Raw genomic sequence first — 19,521 nt, forward strand, 5'->3', positions numbered from 1 at the left:
GACATCGTCAGAGTGGCGGGGAGCCAGTGGATGCAGGTGGCGGCTTGTCGTTCTACGTGGAGGACTAAGGGGAGGCCTTTGTTCAGCAGTGGACGTCTTTCGGCTGATGATGATGATGATGAAATGATAGTTGTACCACAGTTACCCTTCCCGTGAGTGTCATATACCCGGAGTAAGGGAATGCTTATTTGATAAAGATTACCACAGTTAGCCAGTTTGTGACCAGTAATTGAAACGAGAGCACATTCGGTGCTCTGATTGGTTGATTTATTCGAGCCGGCCAATCAAAACACCGAACGCGCTCTCATTTCAATTACTTATAAACGTAAAGCATACTCATACTAAGGATACTATATACTAAATTACTGCACAATTCATAGTACCGTGCATCATCTCAAATACCCCCTATCTCCACCAGGAAATACAACATCTCAAAGATGAACACTCCAAGTCTCTAGAGACTGTACGATCAGATCTCCAGTCAGCGGCCGCTAGTTCTAGAGCGGCGCTAGAGAGGAGTCATGCTGAGCGAACCCGCGCAGCCCTGGCCCAACTAAGAGCTGAGGCACAGCAGGACGCCAGGAATGCTGATCGGAAGCTCCGGGAGGTTACTGCTAGGGTAAGTGCTTATTTCACTACATAGTATAAAACAGAGTCGCTTTCTATTCCCTATGTCCCTTTGTAAGCTTAATGCCCGAATACTCACACGTTACTCAATTTTAAGACGCTTTCAAATGTAGTACTGTCTCTATAAATTCTTTATAAAATGACAGAGATAGCACGATATTTAAGTACAACTTCAAATTGCGTTTCAGTATTTGGGCTTAAATCTTTAAAACTACGCAACGGATTTTGATGCGGTGTTTTTTAATAGATATAGTGATTCAAGGGGAAGGTTTATTTCTAATAATACATACATTGCACCCATGCGAAGCTGGGGCGGGTCGCTAGTTATGGTATAAGTCGGTAAACGAGCAGACGTATCACCTGATGGTAAGCAATCGCCGCCGCCCATAGACACTCGAAACACCAGAGGCGTTACAAGTGCGTTACCGGCTTTTTGGGAGTTAGGAATTTAAGGGTTGTTGTTCGGGAATCAGGGATGGGGAAGATTGGGAAGGGGGAATTGGGCCTCCGGTAACCTCACTCACACAACGAAACACAACGCAAGCGTTGTTTCACGTCGGTTTTCTGTGAGGCCGTGGTATCACTCCGGTCGAGCCCCGGCCCATTCGTGCCGAAGCATGGCTCTCCCACACTTATATAAAACAAAGTGGCTTTCTCTGTCCCTATGTCCCTTAGTACGCTTAAATCTTTAAAACTACGCAACAGATTTTATCACTACATAGTATAAAACAAAGTCGCATTCTCTGTCCCTATGCCCCTTTGTATCCTAAAATCTTTAAAACTACGCAATAGATTTTGTTGATTGATTGATGAGTGATTCAAGAGGAAGGTTTATATGTATAAAACATGCATAATATATCACTATTGCACCCATCCGAAGCTGGGGCGGTTCGCTAGTAATGGTATAATCCGGTAAACGAGCAGACGGATCACCTGATGGTAAGCAATCGCCGCCGCCCATGGACACCCGAAAATTAAAAGACATTGCAAGTGGGTTGGCGATCTTTTGGGGGTTAGGAATTTACACCTTAAGCTGTTTTATACAAGCCTTAAGCTTGATGTGGAATCCGGGATTTGGAAAAGAAGGGGGTAATTGGGCCTCCGGTAACCTGCTTCCTATGCACAGCTGGGTCGGTTTGACCGGAGTGATACCACAGCCTCACAGAAAACCGACGTGAAACAACGCTTGCGTTGTGTGAGTGAGGTTACCAGAGGCCCAATTACCCCTTTCCCAATCTTCCCAATCCCCGATTCCCCAACAACCCTTAAATTCCTAACCCCCAAAAGGCCGGCAACGCATTTGTAACGCCTCTGATGTTTCAAGTGTCCATGGGCGGCGGCAATTACTTACCATCAGGTGATCCGACTACTCATTTACCGGCTTATACCATAAAAAAATAAACCAAATGCACTCATCTTTAAATGAAATGAACAGAAACTAAACACTCATCTTCTTTTTTATACAGCTGGAGAACTTGAAAGAAGTGCTAGCGACAAAAGAGAGTCAGTATGAGCGCGCCATAGCCGAGGCGCATAGTAAGGCAGACTGGGACATCATGCAACTACGACATATGTTAGACAAGGCAGACATCAATTACGCCAACAAAGTTGAAGAGATGAGCGAGAGATTTGAGAAGGAGAAAGGTAATTCTTAAATATTTTTTTTAAACGTTGCCCCACACTAAGATTTTCTCCTGTGTCGTGAGTGCGTTTACAAACATACAAGTTCACATACACATGACACCCAGACCCGAAACAACAATTTGTGGATCACACAAAGAGTTGCTCCGTGCGGGAATCGGACTCGGTACACTTTGCACGGCAGCCAGTTGCCCAGCCACCGCACCAACCGTGCAGTGAAATTAGTCAGTTATTCCACCTAGGTCATTCTTGTATATGTAACGTCACGCCTTTGTGGCGACACTCTGACAAGTGACAAGTGACAAATGACAGATGACAGAAGTCGCACATAGACGATCGACGAGCAAATCAACGGATGACGTCATAAATATCCTGCATCGCACATGTGAAGTTTACATGCGAATTAACACGGATAGAAAATCCCAACGAACAACAGTTGGGCAGTAAGCCCGCCAGGCTGATCACCTCGCCTGGTCGGAGGATCCTCCTTTTCTTAGGGAACTTTACTCTCTGTTCCCTAAACCTTCTGTGCCCAGGAACTGCGGACTACGTAACAGATTACCGTGGCTCCAACTCAAAGCAGGAGTAGGAACGGGGCGGATTTTAGTCAGTAAGAGTCTTTTTTTTTGAGGGGGGAAAATCATCCAATGACTTCTCCCGCCCTGGGCGAGGCGAGAGGGAGTGTCAGACTTTTACTGACTAAACCCACCCCGTTCCTACTCCTGCTCTTCGAGCCGGAGCCCCGGTAAACCCGCTAGGTAGTCCGCAGCTCCGGATCAGTCAGTAAGAGTCTGACACTCCCTCCCGTCTCGCCCAAGGCGGGAGAGAGATATTGAATGATTTTTGCCACTCAAAAAAAAAATAGGTGTAGACAGATGCACATTACGACACGCAATGCCGCTATACAATGTACGCACACCTTTCACCATTTGTGTTATAAGTCCCATGTAATAGGGAGTGAGCCTATTGCCATATACTGGACACAATTCCAGACTCCGTATCGTGTCAATTTAAAATATTGCGTCACGCCACTAACTTCTAGGTACGTTTTATACGTAGAAATGGCGTATTTGCTCCCACTCCTAAACTTTGATTCGTTTTATCTAAGTATTGTTATCTCATATGACAAAATAAAAAAATACGTGTCTAATATTTTTTCATTACCTAACTGACGGACTAAATAGATTTTTAATTTTCACACCCTGTCATCATCCCTATTTTGTATAACAATAGCTACTGTCTCTTTTATTTTCTTTACTGCAAACCAACCAAGTTCGGTGATTAACCCCTTAAGAAGTGGTGATTTGACAATATATTTTATAAATTACAACTGTTTTTCTTTTACCCATAGAAAGTTTAATAGAAGAATGGACAGAGAAAGTAAGAGAAATAGAAGAACAAGCAGCCACAGCAGCTGATGAAGCTAAGAACCTTCTAGAATCTACTAGACTGAAGCTCATCGCAGAGAGGATGGAACAGGTCAACAAACTGAAGGAACAACACCGACAGGAGATGGGTGAGTCACTGTTACCGTTATAGAAGGTTTTTCCTTAATCCCCACACTTGTCAAATGGTTTGGGGATTACTGTTTGGCCACCAAAGATGTGGTGAGAAGTTCAGTGTTAAACATAACACTCTTCAGAAAGGCTTTGCCTTAATCCCCGTGATTGGCAAACAGCTTGGGGATTTCTGATGTCACTGAAAATGCAAGAGTAAGCAAATATGTTTTAAGAAAGGCTTTGCAATAATCCCCATGTTTGGCAGAAAACTTTAAACATGGTGCAAAGTAATTTTAATAATCTTTTAACCAACAGATGATCAATGGGAGCAATTTATGGAGGACAAAGAGAATTGTTTGGCGAGAATGAAGACGGAGTGCAGACAAGAGGGAGAGGAAGAAAGAGTCAAGAGGGAGAAAGAGTTGATAGAAGAAATAGCCGGTAAGAAGTTAGAGATTGTAGAATTATTAACTTAAAGGCGTTGTTACAAGTGTTTAAGGAACAGAGAGTAATGTTCCCTAAGAAAAGCAGGATCCTCCGACCAGGCGAGGTGATCATGCCTGGCGGGCTTTCTGCCCAACTGTTGTTCGTTGGGATTTTCTATCCGTGTTTATTCGCATGTACACTTCACATGTAATAGGACCCCCTATTACATGAGATCCGGGGAATCGGGCCTCCGGTAATCTCACTCACACAACGCAAGCGTTGTTTCACGTCGGTTTTCTGCTCGGCCGTGGTATCACTCCGATCGAGTCGGCCCTGCAGTGCCGTATCATGGCTCTCCCACACTAAAGATTTAAATTCGTTCATTACAATTTACATACATATATATCGTCACGCCTTTAATCCCCGAATTCTTTGGTAGGCAGAGGTGCACATTATGGCACGGAATGCCACTGTGTACATCCACTTTTCACAATTTATGTTGTAAGTCCCATGTAATAGGTGGTGAGCCTATTGCCATATACTGGACACATTTCCAGACTCCATTCATTCTATTCAAAACTAGCTACTTCCGCGCGGTTTCACCCGCTTTGTTTTGCTCCTATTAATCATAGCGTGATGTTTTATAGCCTATAGCCTTCCTCGATAAATGCACTATTCAACATAAAAAGAATTATTCAAATCGGACCAGTAGTTCTGGAGATTAGCGCGTTCAAACAAACAAACTCTTCAGCTTTATAATATTAGTATAGATTTTTACTAAAACTCCACTTTCCAGAATTAAAATCGCAACTGCAAGCTCAATCAAGCGAGTATGACCACCTCGCGTTGAAAGCAGCGGCGTGCGGGAGGACGCTAGCGGTCACTGAACAAGAATTGAGGTCAGAGTTCTTTACAAACTATACAGGCAGAGCCGGATTTAGAATAGGGCACACTAGGCAAGTGACTAGGGCGCCAGGTTACAGAGGGGCGCCAAGAGACGCGCGTATTCAACTGCCCCTAGATTAAGACCGGGGCGCCAATAGAGTAAGTGCGTGGGCACACGATGCGATGCGGCGCTGTAACGTTGTTATGTCGCAGCGGCGCCCTAGCAGCGTTGGATAGTCCATACCCTTAGTACGAGTTTGCTTTACGTTGAATGAAAACGAAACGAGAGCGCGTTCTCAGTCAAATAAATATACAATGTGATAGGGGTGGGACTCCTAACCCGTTAAGGCTGATTACTACATCTAATTTTATCGACAAAAAATATATATCCGGCGGGGTTGAACCCCTAATTGAAATTATTGAAAATAGCACATATGAAAAAAGTAATGCATTAGTTTAGCCAAGGTTATTAGTTACCGTTTGTCGTTTTTTTTATTGTTTCTACGACGCATACAACCTTTGATATCGTAATTCAATCATTTAAACGTAAAGCAAACTCGTATTAAGGGTACCGTTTATGAAAAAACAACTGAGCGGCACCGCTCTGTCGCCGCAACGCATCGTGTGCCCCGGTTTTACGGTAAATAAGTTAAGGGCGCCAATGAGGTGCTTGCCTAGGGCGCTCTGTTGGTTAAATCCGTCTCTGTATACATTATACCTTGTCATTTTGCATTTTTTAATATATGGTTTTTAGATATATGGGGATTAATGTTATTGTTTTTGTGAACAAGATTTTGTTATCACGTGTTTGAGTTTACTCCAAATCTTTAAAAAATCTGAAAATGATCTCTTTCTATAAAAATCGCACCATTTAGAATAAGTGTGCTTTTCCATCAGAGATGTGCTTTGTAGCTATGCTACGAAGATGTAATAGATAAACTGTGAAACTATGTGACCGTTTCCACTGATACTAAGCTATGTAGCTGTGCGAGAAAGATGCGCAGCTCGAGTATGCGATGTATTGATAGTAGGGAAGCCATCCATAGTATACATCTTTCCATATAAAAAGTGCTAAGCTATGTGTACCAATGAATATGATTGGTGGAAGCCAAACGCATCCACAGCAACGTAGCATAGCACTTCTCTGGTGGAAAAGCTCCCTGACGCTCGATGTACGTAAATACTTTTTAATTGTTGTATAATAACGTTTTTTGCAGTTGTATAATTTTATCCACGAAAGATAGTAAAATGTTAAAACAGTATCAATAATCCCCATATATCTTTAGAATCTGTTACTAATATAAAAACACTCATTCATTTGTGCAATTGCAAATCTCATTAATTCAGACGAGCGTGTTTAAAGATTTGTTCTCAGAAAAGGCTTTGGTAATAAGATCAGCCCTAATACTATCCGGAGCTGCGGACTACCTAGCGGGTTTACCGGGGCTCTGGTTCGAAAAGCAGGAGTAGGAACGGGGTGGTTTTTAGTCAGTAAGAGTCTGACACTCCCTCTCGCCTCGCCCAAGGCGAGAGAAGTCATTGGATGATTTTCCCCTCTCAAAAAAAAAAAGGCCTAATACTATATAAATCTCGTAGCCTGGCGCTTTAGTAAAGTAAAGTTGATTAACGAGATCGAAACTAGAGTGTTTTCAAGAAAATTTGTCGTTATCAAAGTCGAGACTACCAGTTTAGTCAAGCAATTATTATTTTATCTTGGTAAAATTTTAGTTAGTCGCAAAGTAAAAAACAATTTAAAGAGTAACGAATGCAATTTCTTGCTCGTTCTTCTCCATTCGAAGCAACACTTTGGAACGAGCGCCTAGCTTCACTGACAGACTGACGGACAATTCAATTGGACGTTTCAAAAGTGCCTTATTTAGGGTTGATTGAAATAAATGCTTTGACTTTGGATTTCAATGATATTCATTGCCAATTCTGTTTCAAGCAAATCTTTAAACACACATCGTCACAAAAACCCATTTAAATCTCTAATAAACCAAATGAAATTGGTAGCGAAATTTGTACTGAGAAACCTAAATATTTTACTCTTTTAACTAATAATATTTTAACCCTAATATTTTTATTGAAATATGGTCTTTTGGACAAATTTGGCTACCACTGACGTGCATGTCTAAATTCACCTCGGATTTGTAATTTCCATTTAATTTTATAATTTCATGGTTAATAACATTTTAGAGTTTATTTTTAAAAACACCATCAAAGTTTATTGGGAAATGTCTTTTTTTTATTGTCAGACATATTTCATAACATCTGATTAAGTTTTTGTTAGTCTTAACTGAAGGATAATTTGACGTATATTCGGCAAGAAATTAGGCTTTAGTTAAGTTAACAAAAATGTAATGAGACATTTTGAAACAGTCTTTAATTTAAATGGCATAACTATTATAACTGTCACTTTTGACAGTTAAGATCGTTAAAATTGAAAAGCGATAAGGGTCGTTTATTTATTTATGTAGAAGTAAAAAAAAGATATTTTCCAATATATGACACATACATACACACATTTTTCATTACAAAATCAAGAGGATTCATAAATGAAGAAAACAAATGTCCAAAAGGCAATATTTTAATAAAATTGTTACATAATATTGAGTTAGAAAGCTTACCGCCATACTCAGAGTCACTTAACCCAGTCCTTAGCAATTGTCTTCGAAACAAAATCGTTACTAAGGAATAGTTTGAGTAATCATTAAATGTCTCTGAGTGTGGCAGTTAGTATTTAAGATTGTACTTTAAAAATAATAATGTAGTACTTATATCCCTTAATTTATAGGTAAGTTAAGCGATTTTGAATAAGTTTTATGAGCAAATACCAGCCAGTTAATTCGCTGACGTCATTGAATCGTGCAGGTTCGAAACCTACCAACGGCAAAGTACCAATGTGACTTTTCCGAGTTATACGTACTTTCTAAAATTATTTAGACACCACTGACAAACGGTGAAGGAAAACTTCGTGAGGAAACCTGGGCTTATAATATTTATAATTATATGTTTGAAATCGCCAACCCGCATTGAGCAAGCGTGGTGGTTAATGCTCAAACCTGAGTGGTAGAAGAGGCCTTTGGTCAGCAGTGGCTACTTATAGGCTGTTGATGAATTATGTGTCTACCCCTTTCGGGTATTAAAAAGCATGTATTATATTGTCATATGTATTGATTATCGATGAACATGAGGTGATATTGTTTATTAGTATTTATTTATTGTATTTTATATTATAACGTCGGGCCAGTACTGTAAATCAGCGGGTTGCGGCATTTAAGCTGAGTACGGGCCTTTTTGCACCGTAAATGCTTTTAAATTATTTTTCTTCATATTAATTACATATTTATGTTTATTATTTTCTTAATCGGTGCAAAAAAACTGTTTTTCTTTCTTTCTTATTTTCTTTATATTCAATAAAATATGCTTACAATACGACGTCGTGAGCCAAGGAGTTGAGAATAGCTTCATTGTGAACAGTGTGGGCGCGTTCGTGATACTTCTATGTGCGTGGAGCGGGTGCACGCTGAGAGCATCTCTGTTCATCTCCTTTCTGGCCGTCACCGTCGTCATAGCAACCAGGATCTTACGTAGAAATAGACGACGTACTAACATTTAGATATTATTCATAACAAATAGTAAAGAGACGTAGCTATGCAACGTTATTTTAATTTAGAACATCCCTGTCTTGATATACAGCATTCGTGAACTTTATCAAGACTGTTATGTCGAGACTCTGCCCCTCAGTATTTATGCATACAAACTAATTTTTGCAGTAATCCACCCTCAGTACTCCCCTACACTCCCCTAGCGCGCTACATGTCACACAGCTTGCTACGCGCTGTAGTTACAGCTGTGTACAGTCTGTCACTCTCTCAGCACTCCCCTACACTCCCCTAGCGCGCTACATGTCACACAGCTTGCTACGTGCAGTAGTTACAGCTGTGTACAGTCTGTCACTCTCTCAGCACTCCCCTGCATTCCCCTAGCGCGCTACATATCACACAGCTTGCTACGCGCAGTAGTTACAGCTGTGTACAGTCTGTCACTCTCTCAGCACTCCCCTACACGCTACATGTCACACAGCTTGCTACGAGCAGTAGTTACAGCTGTGTACAGTCTGTCACTCTCTCAGCACTCCTCTACACTCCTACAGTGCGCTACATGTCACACAGCTTGCTACGCGCAGTAGTTACAGCTGTGTACAGTCTGTCACTCTCTCAGCACTCCCCTACACTCCTATAGCGCGCTACATGTCACACAGCTTGCTACGCGCAGTAGTTACAGCTGTGTACAGTCTGTCATTCTCTCAGCACTCCCCTACATTCCTACAGTGCGCTACATGTCACACAGCTTGCTACGCGCAGTAGTTACAGCTGTGTACAGTCTGTCACTCTCTCAGCACTCCCCTACACTCCTCTAGCGCGCTACATGTCACACAGCTTGCTACGCGCAGTAGTTACAGCTGTGTACAGTCTGTCACTCTCTCAGCACTCCCCTACACTCCCCTAGCGCGCTACATGCCACACAGCTTGCTACGCGCAGTAGTTACAGCTGTGTACAGTCTGTCAGTAAGTCAGTGAGAAGATTCATAATAAATCGGACTTTTTGTATAACTGCGTCTAATATATACTTAACTTATTAGATTTAGAACTTTTGTTCAATTTCAATCTAGATTTGAGCTATTATCTAGATTTGGTCACTTTGGAAAAGTCTAAATAATACAAGTTTGTTCGAAAAAGTTCGACTAACTTCAAATTACACTGTTAGTAATAAAATCATGCGCATCTGTTTACGTGGCAAATATCGACGGCAGCCAACATGTATTTCAGTAAAGTATAGTTAGGAGATATACTGTATTGAAATTGTAGACCACACTGTACTCTATGGATGCATTAAAGTGATTTAATTCGATTAGACAAAATATATCTCATGTCAACATTATCACAAAATTGAAATCTTATAAATACATTTAGTTTCAAAAGAGACAGGAATGACAGAGGAGAGATAGAATGTTGAAATTCATAGCGAATAATTTTTATCGTTAATAATGTCGAGACTGCCGACCTCGGGTTGTCCTAAAAAGCTAAAACGTCTGATATCTTAACTAGATATAGCTTAAATATAGATTTTAGTGATTTATTGTTTGCATTTTAGAACAAATGTAAAACAAATTATAAATCTAATTTAACTATAAACTACAGCAGCGCCTCTACCGGTGAAAAATGGAACTATACGGTGCGTTGGGGTAAGATCGGCGTAGGGGTAAGAACGTACAAATCAAATATCTCACTTATTTGGCTATATTTTTTAATGCTGATCACATTGCGTGGCACGTCATTAAGTTCCGCTCCGTCCCGCGGTGACCACCACTCGCTCCGGTCAACACGGAGTGAGATATTTGATTTGTACGTTCTTACCCCTGCGCCGATCTTACCCCAACGTACTCTACTGTTTTAATTATTATGTTTTTTGGCTTACTCACGTAATTATTTGACGAGGAACTCGACTAGTTTCAAGCCATGCTAGAGGCTCATATTCATGAACAGCATTCCGCGACACACGACGCGGCGATTGTAGCGTTGCTACTACTGTTTTATTCAATAAAAAATTGATTTCCTTTCCAGTACGGCATTTGAGTAATATGGTAAGCGTCCACAGGTCCGCATCGTACGCATCGTACGCAACGGATTTTGGTTTGTCTTCTATAGAAACTCATACATTGCCGATGATGCGGTCCGTACGATGCGGATCAGCGGACGCAGTTGTATGAGTTTCTATACAAGACAAACTAAAATCTGTTGCGTGCGATGCGTACGATGCGGACCTGCGGACGCTTACCTTTAGCGTTCTTTGTCATCTGTCAAAAAATTTAGTTCCATTACCCTCCGCAAAAGGCGCTGTTGTTCTAGCTAAAAAAAAATTACTAACATTTTAATTTTCAAATTGTTTATTGTATGTATGTAATAATTTTATTAAAAAACCACTGCCAATTTGGACTGATATCACATACAAAACACATTACACATCATATTTAGTTTTAAATTCAACATTATCATTAATTATTTATTTAAATTTAATTTGGATTCGAAATCTGGATATTCATGGCAACTTTGTCTATTACATGGGACTCATAACATAACTGGTGAAAAGTGGGTGTTACATTGTATATAGGGTGACTGGTAATTAGTGAACGATATTTAAACACGTGATTGTACTCATGATTAAAAACAAGTTTCCCAGAGGAACTTTTTTGTTTACTCGTTAGTTTTATATTTATCACAATAGCAAAATTTCATAAGCACGCGCACTTAAAGTTCCAAAATACCTACCTAGTTACTAGCCTTCTGATAACGGCCGCAGGTGCCTCGCTGCTAACAGCTGATCATGCGTTAGCACGTGTGCGCGAAATATTGTAGTTTTGTTATTGTGATAAAAATAAAACTAATGAGTATACAAAGTTTCTTTGGGAAAGTTGCTCATCACGTGTTTAAATATTCTTCACTAATTACCAGTCACCCTATATGTGCATCTGTCTACCCCTTTGAGCTATATTATGCTACAAATTATCCAGATACGTCAAACATATTTTGTAGTTTCTCTATATGTGCTTTCTTGTTAATTTTCATCTCAACAAAATCATATTTTCATATATTTAAAACCATTTTAGTATATTTTTTCGTTTAATTCATAGCTTAGTTCATCATTGCTCAAAATATTATTATATCATCATTATTTGTTCATTAAAATCATTCATTTTAAATGTTTTATCATACATGATAATATGTCTCATGTTTGTTTTTCTATTTTTATACGATTTTGGAAAAATATTATCTATTTATTTATATTGTGTGACATAAAAAATAAAATTTGAAAAATAATTGAATATTTTAGTTGATATTTGAAAAAAATGTTGTACACACCTGACATTGACAGTTGGATCAGTGTTGCCATTGTTAAAAAATCTCATCACGACACAGACACAAATAAACTTTTTAATCTTTTGATTTTCTTTTAACTAAGTTTTACTAAACCAATTTTTGATATTTTCTTTTTTTCTCTAATATCTAGAATAAACATTTTGATTTTCCCCCTTTTTATACCTATTAATATCCCTTAAAATAAAATGGCAACACAGTAGGGTAAATACACCTGTCACCGACACCAAAAACGTAGGGTAAAAGCACCTATGATTGGCCATGCATACAAATTTGTGGGGTAGGAGTACCAATTATCGGCCATGCATACAAATTTTTGGAACACGCATTAACTGTCTTTCCTTAACCGACTAACCTGTAGAGAGGCATTGGCGAGAGAGAAAGAGTTGCGAGAGAAGAGATCGGAAGATGCGACGAAGATTAAACAAGTGGAGAATGCTTCGAGGGATCAAATTGAACATCTCACTAGAAAATGCGCCTGTTTGAGGAAGCTGTAAGTATTGACGAATATTTTATATGTAGGTAAGACTTATCTTTTGTTTGTGATTTTATCATTTCAGAAAAATTAAGCGATGTACTTAAAGCAATCTGCCGGATTTTTACGTCCAATAGCAGTCTTATTTCTAGAAAATTTGCTAGAAAAAGTCGAAAATTAAGTAGACCATCACTACCATCAGATGTATGAATGAAAGTGTGATTATTTTTGAATATTTTTTTATTATTGAAAAGTCGAAATGATTTATTTTTTACTGAGGAAACTACCCAATTCCCAGTTACGACTATTAATTATAAAAAAAAATAATAAAAAATATACTCACATGTTCTTACTCTTACTTTCACCATTGATTAATTATGTATTCTATCTACAATTCTTTTATGAAAGACCTTAAAATTAATACTCATTAAATACTCGTATTCATTCCCCCAGCTTCGACGACATTCGAGCGAGACTCACCGCCCGCGAGCGAGCAGCTGAGCAGGAGTCCAAGGCGAAGGACAAGGAGCTCCATCAGCTGAGGGGCGAAGTCGCCAGGCTCACCAAATTACTCTTCGAACAAAAGTAAGTACCACCATCAGCTGACTTACGATCTCCGGCCACCGTAAGTGCGGGCCTGCGGACGGCGAGCAAGGGTAGCTCACCGCCCGAACAGAACCAGACCCATGCGTGCGGCGCGTTGCGTTCCGCGCGCGCCTCAAAGAGCCATCAGACCACCACAGATGGGACCCAGTAGGGCTGATGCTTAATCCGGAGCTGCGGACTACCAAGCGGGTTTACTGGGGCTCCGGCTCGAAAAGCAGGAGAAGGAACGGGGTGGTTTTTAGTCAGTAAGAGTTTGACACTCCCTCTCGCCTCGCCCAAGGCGGGAGAAGGCATTGGATGATTTACCCTCTTCAAAAAAAAAACCATCAGTTGACTGGACAATCTACTTGTAAGTGTGAGAGAGCCATGCTTCGGCTCGACCGGAGTGATACCACGGCCTCACAGAAAACCGACGTGAAACAACGCTTGCGTTGTGTGAGTGAGGTTACCAGAGGCCCAATTATCCTCCTTCCCAATCTTCCCAATCCCCGATGCCCCAACAACTCTTAAATTCCTAACTCCTAAAAGACCGGCAACGCACTTGTAACGCCTCTGGTGTTTCTGGAACCTCGCTACCATCAGTTGACTGGACAATCTCTACAATATATTCTTAATTAAATAAGATTTTGAACCAAACTTAACGCTTTTGGGTGGACGGTTTATATGTTTAAAGCATATCTTTATCTATATGAATAATTCTTCTGTAAGTGTGTATGTCACTGAACTTCTCTTAAACGACTGGACCGATTTTGATGGTATTTTTTTTTTTGTGTGTGTTCAAGGGGATCTGAGAATGGTTTAGATTCACAATTTTGTCCGCTGGACAATATTTTTTTAATTAATTTTTAATTTATTAGTAGTTGTTGATTTTGGAATGTTTTACATTGGATCCGAAAAATTTTCAAATTAAAGACGTGTAGACAGGACAACGTCTGTCGGGTCCGCTAGTATTATACATTAATATTTCTCTAATGCATGCAGCCTATTTCTGCACAAATTCACGCCTAGTTTTTTCCTTAGCACTCCAAAATTAGGTGCACGTACAAGGGCCGATGGTTGCGAGACTGCGCCCCCCGAGGAGACGGCAGCGGAGCCCCGGCGCAAGGGTATGTCACCCTGTATATAGGTGAGCACTTGTCGCTATAGCGTGTGGAATGGCTGATGAAACACCCTGTGTTGTGGTTGGTGTTGGGCGATTAATTTTAAATTAGTTCACATGATGATTGGCGTTGGGTAGGTGGCGCTAGTTGCGAGTTTGGTCTTGTTACGCCAGAATACTCAAACGCTACTCAATTTTAAGTTGTACTCAAATATCGTGCTGTCTCTGTAATTTTATAAAGAATTGATAGTGACAGTACTACATTTGAGAGCGTCTTAAAATTGAGTAGCGTTTGAGTATTCGGGCAATAGTCTTATATTTTACGGGCAAATGTTTAGTTAATCAATTTTTGTAATAATGGTAGGGGCTCGAGAGTTCTAGTGCAGTTCCTTATTTCTTTTTTCCAAATTACTTGCACACTTACACTTCACACACAGGCAACAAGTTGTGGATCACACAAGGCATAAGTGATGACAGGGTATGAAAATTAAAAATCTATTTAGTCCGTCCGTTAGGTAATGAAAAAATATTAGACACGTATTTATTTTATTCCGTTCCATAAAATAACAATACTTAGACAAAACGAATCAAAGTTTAGAAGTGGGAGCAAATACGTCATTTCTACGTATAAAATGTACATAGAAGTGACGTCATGCGACATTTCAAATCGATATATCTTCGAAAGTAATAGGGGTAGTATCCGTGAAAAAAATAAAAAGAACGTGTGTAATGTTTTAAAACAACCAACAAGACGGACATTAAAATAAAAATTAGTCATCCAACCTATTGTTCCTTTGAAGGATTCATCCCGCGATATTGCACAAAAGCCGATTGATAAGCTACAGCTTCAACCATATAATCAAATACTCTGACCACAAGTGTACTAGACTAAACTCGCTCGTAGCGCCATCTACCTATAAATAAAACCGCGAAAATCTTATAACTTTACCCAAAGTTTGTCCAACGCTGACCACAACACCTGGAATAGTGGTTAACAAAGGTATTTGACCCTTTTTGTGTTAATTTGATAAAATTTTACATCAAATTGAGTATCCCTTACAATACTCAATTTGCAAAGCATGAGTTTTTTACGTTTACAAATGAATAAAAATACTTTAAAGCTGGATTCATGGCTTTTATGCCTAAAATATGCTGGGCCGGATTGACTGGAGTGATACCACGGCCTCACAGAAAACCAACGTGAAACAACGCTTGTGTTGTGTTTCGTTGTGTGAGTGAGGTTACCGGAGGCTCAATTACCCCCCATTTCTCAATCCCCGATTCCCCAACAACCCTTAAATTCCAAACCCCAAAAGGCCGGCAACGCAATTGTAACGCCTCTGGTGTTTCGTATGTCCATGGGCGGCGGCGATTGCTTACCATCAAGTGATCCGTCTGCTCGTTTACATAGCCCGCAATGCACTTGTAACGCCTCTGGTATTTCAAGTGTCCACCAAGGGCGGCGATTGCTTACCATCAGGTGATCCGTCGGCTCGTTTACCGGCTTATTCCATAAAAAAACCAGGCATCGCGTAAACGAAAAAAATTCATGCTATTCTTTATTTTTGTTACCAAGACCCATTTTAGTATTAGTTTTTATTGGTGTTTTTTTTGTATATTTATGTTGTATATATTATTTTAGTATATTCTATGTACCTTGTTAGGTAAACAAGGTACTTTATACTATGTTATGTGTGTAAAACAAATTGTTTTGTAAATAAAATATCATTAAACATCTGTTTTAGTGATTAAAATGATTTTTCTATTAGGCTACTTACCACCAGAGATGTGCTATGCTACGTTGCTGTAGATGCGTTTGGCTACCACCACTGATTCATTGGTACACATAGTATAGTACTGGTGGATATACACTCAGCTAAACTATGTTTTTTATATGGAAAGATGTGGGCTATGAAGGCGTGCTATGGATGGCTTCCCTACTATCGATGCATCGCATACTCGATCTGCGCATCTTCCTCGCACAGCTACACAGCTTAGTATCAGTGGAAACGGTCACATAGTTTCACAGCTTAGCTACTACATCTTCGTAGCATAGCTACATAGCACATCTCTGGTGGAAAAGCGACCTAAAAATGGAGTACATGGGAAATTGTATTAGTTTGATTATAATTATTACAATGCATATGCCAACCCGCATTGAGCAAGGATAGCAACGCAGTTGTAACTCCTCTGGTGTTGCGGGTATACCATTTCCCATGTACTCTGTTTATTTTCTGTAGATTTTATTTGTGTTAGCTGTAAATACAACAATATTGTAATATAGATGTTTTTAAAACATATTTCCAAATTAATTCCAACTATTTCTGGCCTAAAATCTATTTTCTATGCTTTTCTTATCTATTTTAAATGACTTTTTAAATAATGAGAAAATGTTAATGTTATTGTAGCAAAAATTGAATGCAAATAAAAATAAAATAATTCTAAGCACGTGCCTTTTAAGACAAATGGCGGTTTGCTAGAGAATTTTTAAAAGAGTAAAGCTGACTATTCATGATCCGTTTTTAACTTTTTAGTAATAACTTTTTTGCTCTAATCTAGCCGGTAAATTTCTTGCAATATGTCAATAAATTTCAATAGACCTTTATCACTACATAGTATAAAACAAAGTCGCTTTCTCTCTTCCAAGGGACATACCCTTTGTACGCTTAAATCTTTAAAACTACGCAACGGATTTTGAAGCGGTTTTTTTAATAGATAGAGTGATTCAAGAGGAAGTTTTATATGTATAATACATGCATAATATATCACCATTGCACCCATGCGAAGCTGGGGCGGGTCGCTAGTTAAAATAATAAAATTTTATTACGAAATGTTTTCTTCAATGTACTTTTTCATCAAAAACCGCTACTTGTCTTTCAAAATAACAAACAAAAAAAAAGCTTATTTATATAATTATTCTTTTAACTATCATCAGGTGGGACTCTTCGCACTCCCGAACCGATTCGGAAGAACTCGATGTTAGCCGATTTCAGCCGACCGCGCCTCACTCCCGTCGACATCACAGGAGGTCGACCCCGGGCCAAAAGCGTGGACCTCCCAGCAGTGCAAGTGCCAGTTAGAATAAAGCAATTAGAAGAGAGAAATAAAGAGTAAAATATATAGTTTTTTATTGTACATTGGCTATTTGAAACCTTATTTTTTGCTTGTTAAGGTATGATTTTGAATAGAGATAATTTTCTCAGGTTTTATGATACCTATAATATTTAAACTGTTCCGTTTTTATAGCATTGTATGACAAGACTCCGTGGTGAACTAATATGAATATTTAATTATTATGTTATCGGCTTACTCACGTAACTGATTGACGAGGAACTCGACTAGTTTCAAGCCATGCTAGAGGCTCATATTCATGAACAGCATTCCGCGACACACGACGCGGTGACAGTCAAATAATGTATTCCAATTAATCCATAAATAGGTACTTTTGACATCAACAACAAATAAAGTAATAAAATCTCCGCTCCGCTTCAATGGAAAAGATTTCGAGCATAATGATTGGCCAATTCGTGCACCGCTAAGCTCCTCTCCGCCCCGGTCCGCGTCAGTGGAAACGCGGCCTAAATAGTTTGTCAGTCTGTCCGTCAGTGAAGCTAGGTGCTCGTTCGGAGAAGAACGAGCAAAAAATTCCATAATCCAAAATCTTCTACTTAATTTAAACAGTCATTGCAAGTCAGTCCCTAAGTCCATAATCGTCTCTCCTTACCTAATAGCGACTAGACATCTCAGCCAATGTATCATTTAAAACTATTTACTTCTAGAAAATGATTCCCAATTTAGGAACTTAGCAGTCGGTCGTTTTTAAAATTTGTGACAATCTAAGTACAGCAGATATAGCTTCAAGCAATCTCCTGGCATTTTATCTGCCTTTAGGAACTTCATTTCTGAAAAAATATTAAAAAGTTTAGTTTAGGGTCATTTATAGCTCGAGACGCCGTACTCAAAGTCATTTAATGGTTACTTATCCCAGTCCTTAGCAAGTGTTTTCGAAACAAAATCATGACTAAAGAGTAGTTAAAGTACATATATTATAGTAGTAGTGGACTTCCCTTGGGTGCAAACGAAACGGTTCGAATCCACGTTCCTAATCCGTGCAGCCAGGGAATGGAACAATCTGCCGGCTTCTATCTTTCCTGAGAACGACCCGGATCTTTTCAAGGTCAGAGTGAATAGTTACTTTCTAAGTCTGTGTGCTCCATCTTCGGCCACATCTTCGCTTCGCCGTCCTGGCAGTAAGCGGGTTGGTGGCCAAACGCAGACTTATCAACGTTGAAAATAAAGTAATCATTAAATGTCTATGAGTACGGCAGTTACTATTCATGTTTACAATAATCATCTACCGACTGACTAAAAAAAAGTTAAATTTAAATACTTTATACTCTTTTGCTTATTCGCCTTTAATACCGAAGAGAAAGGGTATCAAATGTATACTATTAAATAATAATATGTATAAGTGCAATAATAATAATATTTAATAGATATTTTTTAATAATACTCATTATTATTATTTTTTAAATAATGTAAAATAAATAACATCTGCCAAGAATATTATAGTGATGTCATACTAAAAAAAAGTGTTTAATGAAATGCAAATTTTTTCATATCAACCAATTTTATAGTCAAATTTCGCAGATAATTCTCTTGTCGTTCATAATTTTATTCTTGATTATCGCCGTCGATATAAAAAATACGTCAAATTATGTATTAGTCTTACTTATAGCATTATAACAGACATTTTGGAACAGACTTTTAAAGAAAAAGAAATAAAACTGTGTGAATGAATAAAATAAATAGTAAACCTAAAATAATGAATCTTAAATCACTTTAAACACCTTTTAAACATTTATTTACAAAGGCCTCTCAGATTCTGCCTTATAATAAATGTCGTCGAGTGAATAGCAATCTTTACTTCGTAATAAATCGATATTTAAAGATGAATGGTTATATAATGCACTCAAAATGCATTCTCTTAACATTTATTTATATAAAAGCTGTATTTAATCGTTGACTGTGTACATATTACATGATTTTTTGTAATAAATATTTTGAAAATAATATTCTGTTGTTGCGTTTTATTTTACCTGATGAAATTACGGACAAGCATTCAGCCCTACTGATGTATCCGGAGCTGCGGACTACCTAGCGGGTTTACCGGGGCTCCGGCTCGAAAAGCAGGAGTAGGAATGGGGTGGTTTTTAGTCAGTAAGAGTCTGACACTCCCTCTCGCCTCGCCCAAGGCAAAAGAAGTCATTGGATGATTATGCCCCCTTAAAAAAGCCTTCCTGATGTAAAGCAATTTTGTATAAA

General features: G+C 38.9%; 3 protein-coding genes across 12 annotated transcripts in view; all 3 read left to right on the top strand.

Moving 5' to 3' along the window:
* Window positions 1–19,271, top strand: part of LOC118278607 (myosin-7B) — a 64,419-nt gene extending 45,148 nt beyond the window's left edge. The window contains exons 8-16 of one of the 4 annotated variants that reach the window (XM_050703448.1): window positions 419–619; window positions 2,094–2,271; window positions 3,620–3,784; window positions 4,083–4,208; window positions 4,990–5,092; window positions 12,378–12,509; window positions 12,945–13,076; window positions 14,118–14,203; window positions 17,132–19,271. In XM_050703448.1, coding sequence (XP_050559405.1) covers window positions 419–619; window positions 2,094–2,271; window positions 3,620–3,784; window positions 4,083–4,208; window positions 4,990–5,092; window positions 12,378–12,509; window positions 12,945–13,076; window positions 14,118–14,203; window positions 17,132–17,310 — 1,302 coding nt within the window. In that variant the 3' untranslated portion in view covers window positions 17,311–19,271. Of the gene's footprint in view, window positions 1–418; window positions 620–2,093; window positions 2,272–3,619; window positions 3,785–4,082; window positions 4,209–4,989; window positions 5,093–8,558; window positions 8,730–12,377; window positions 12,510–12,944; window positions 13,077–14,117; window positions 14,224–17,131 lie in introns of those variants that run through there. The other 3 variants (XM_050703450.1, XM_050703449.1, XM_050703451.1) reach the window with 3 other exon arrangements.
* LOC118278720 (alpha-centractin) overlaps window positions 1–19,521 on the top strand; it is an 800,945-nt gene that overhangs the window by 532,160 nt on the left and 249,264 nt on the right. The window lies entirely within an intron of this gene.
* LOC118279032 (synaptic vesicular amine transporter) overlaps window positions 1–19,521 on the top strand; it is a 418,685-nt gene that overhangs the window by 149,900 nt on the left and 249,264 nt on the right. The gene's annotated exons all lie outside the window — the stretch shown is intronic.

The sequence above is a fragment of the Spodoptera frugiperda genome, chromosome 24 (genome assembly GCF_023101765.2).
Source record: "Spodoptera frugiperda isolate SF20-4 chromosome 24, AGI-APGP_CSIRO_Sfru_2.0, whole genome shotgun sequence".
Classification (NCBI taxonomy): domain Eukaryota; kingdom Metazoa; phylum Arthropoda; class Insecta; order Lepidoptera; family Noctuidae; genus Spodoptera; species Spodoptera frugiperda.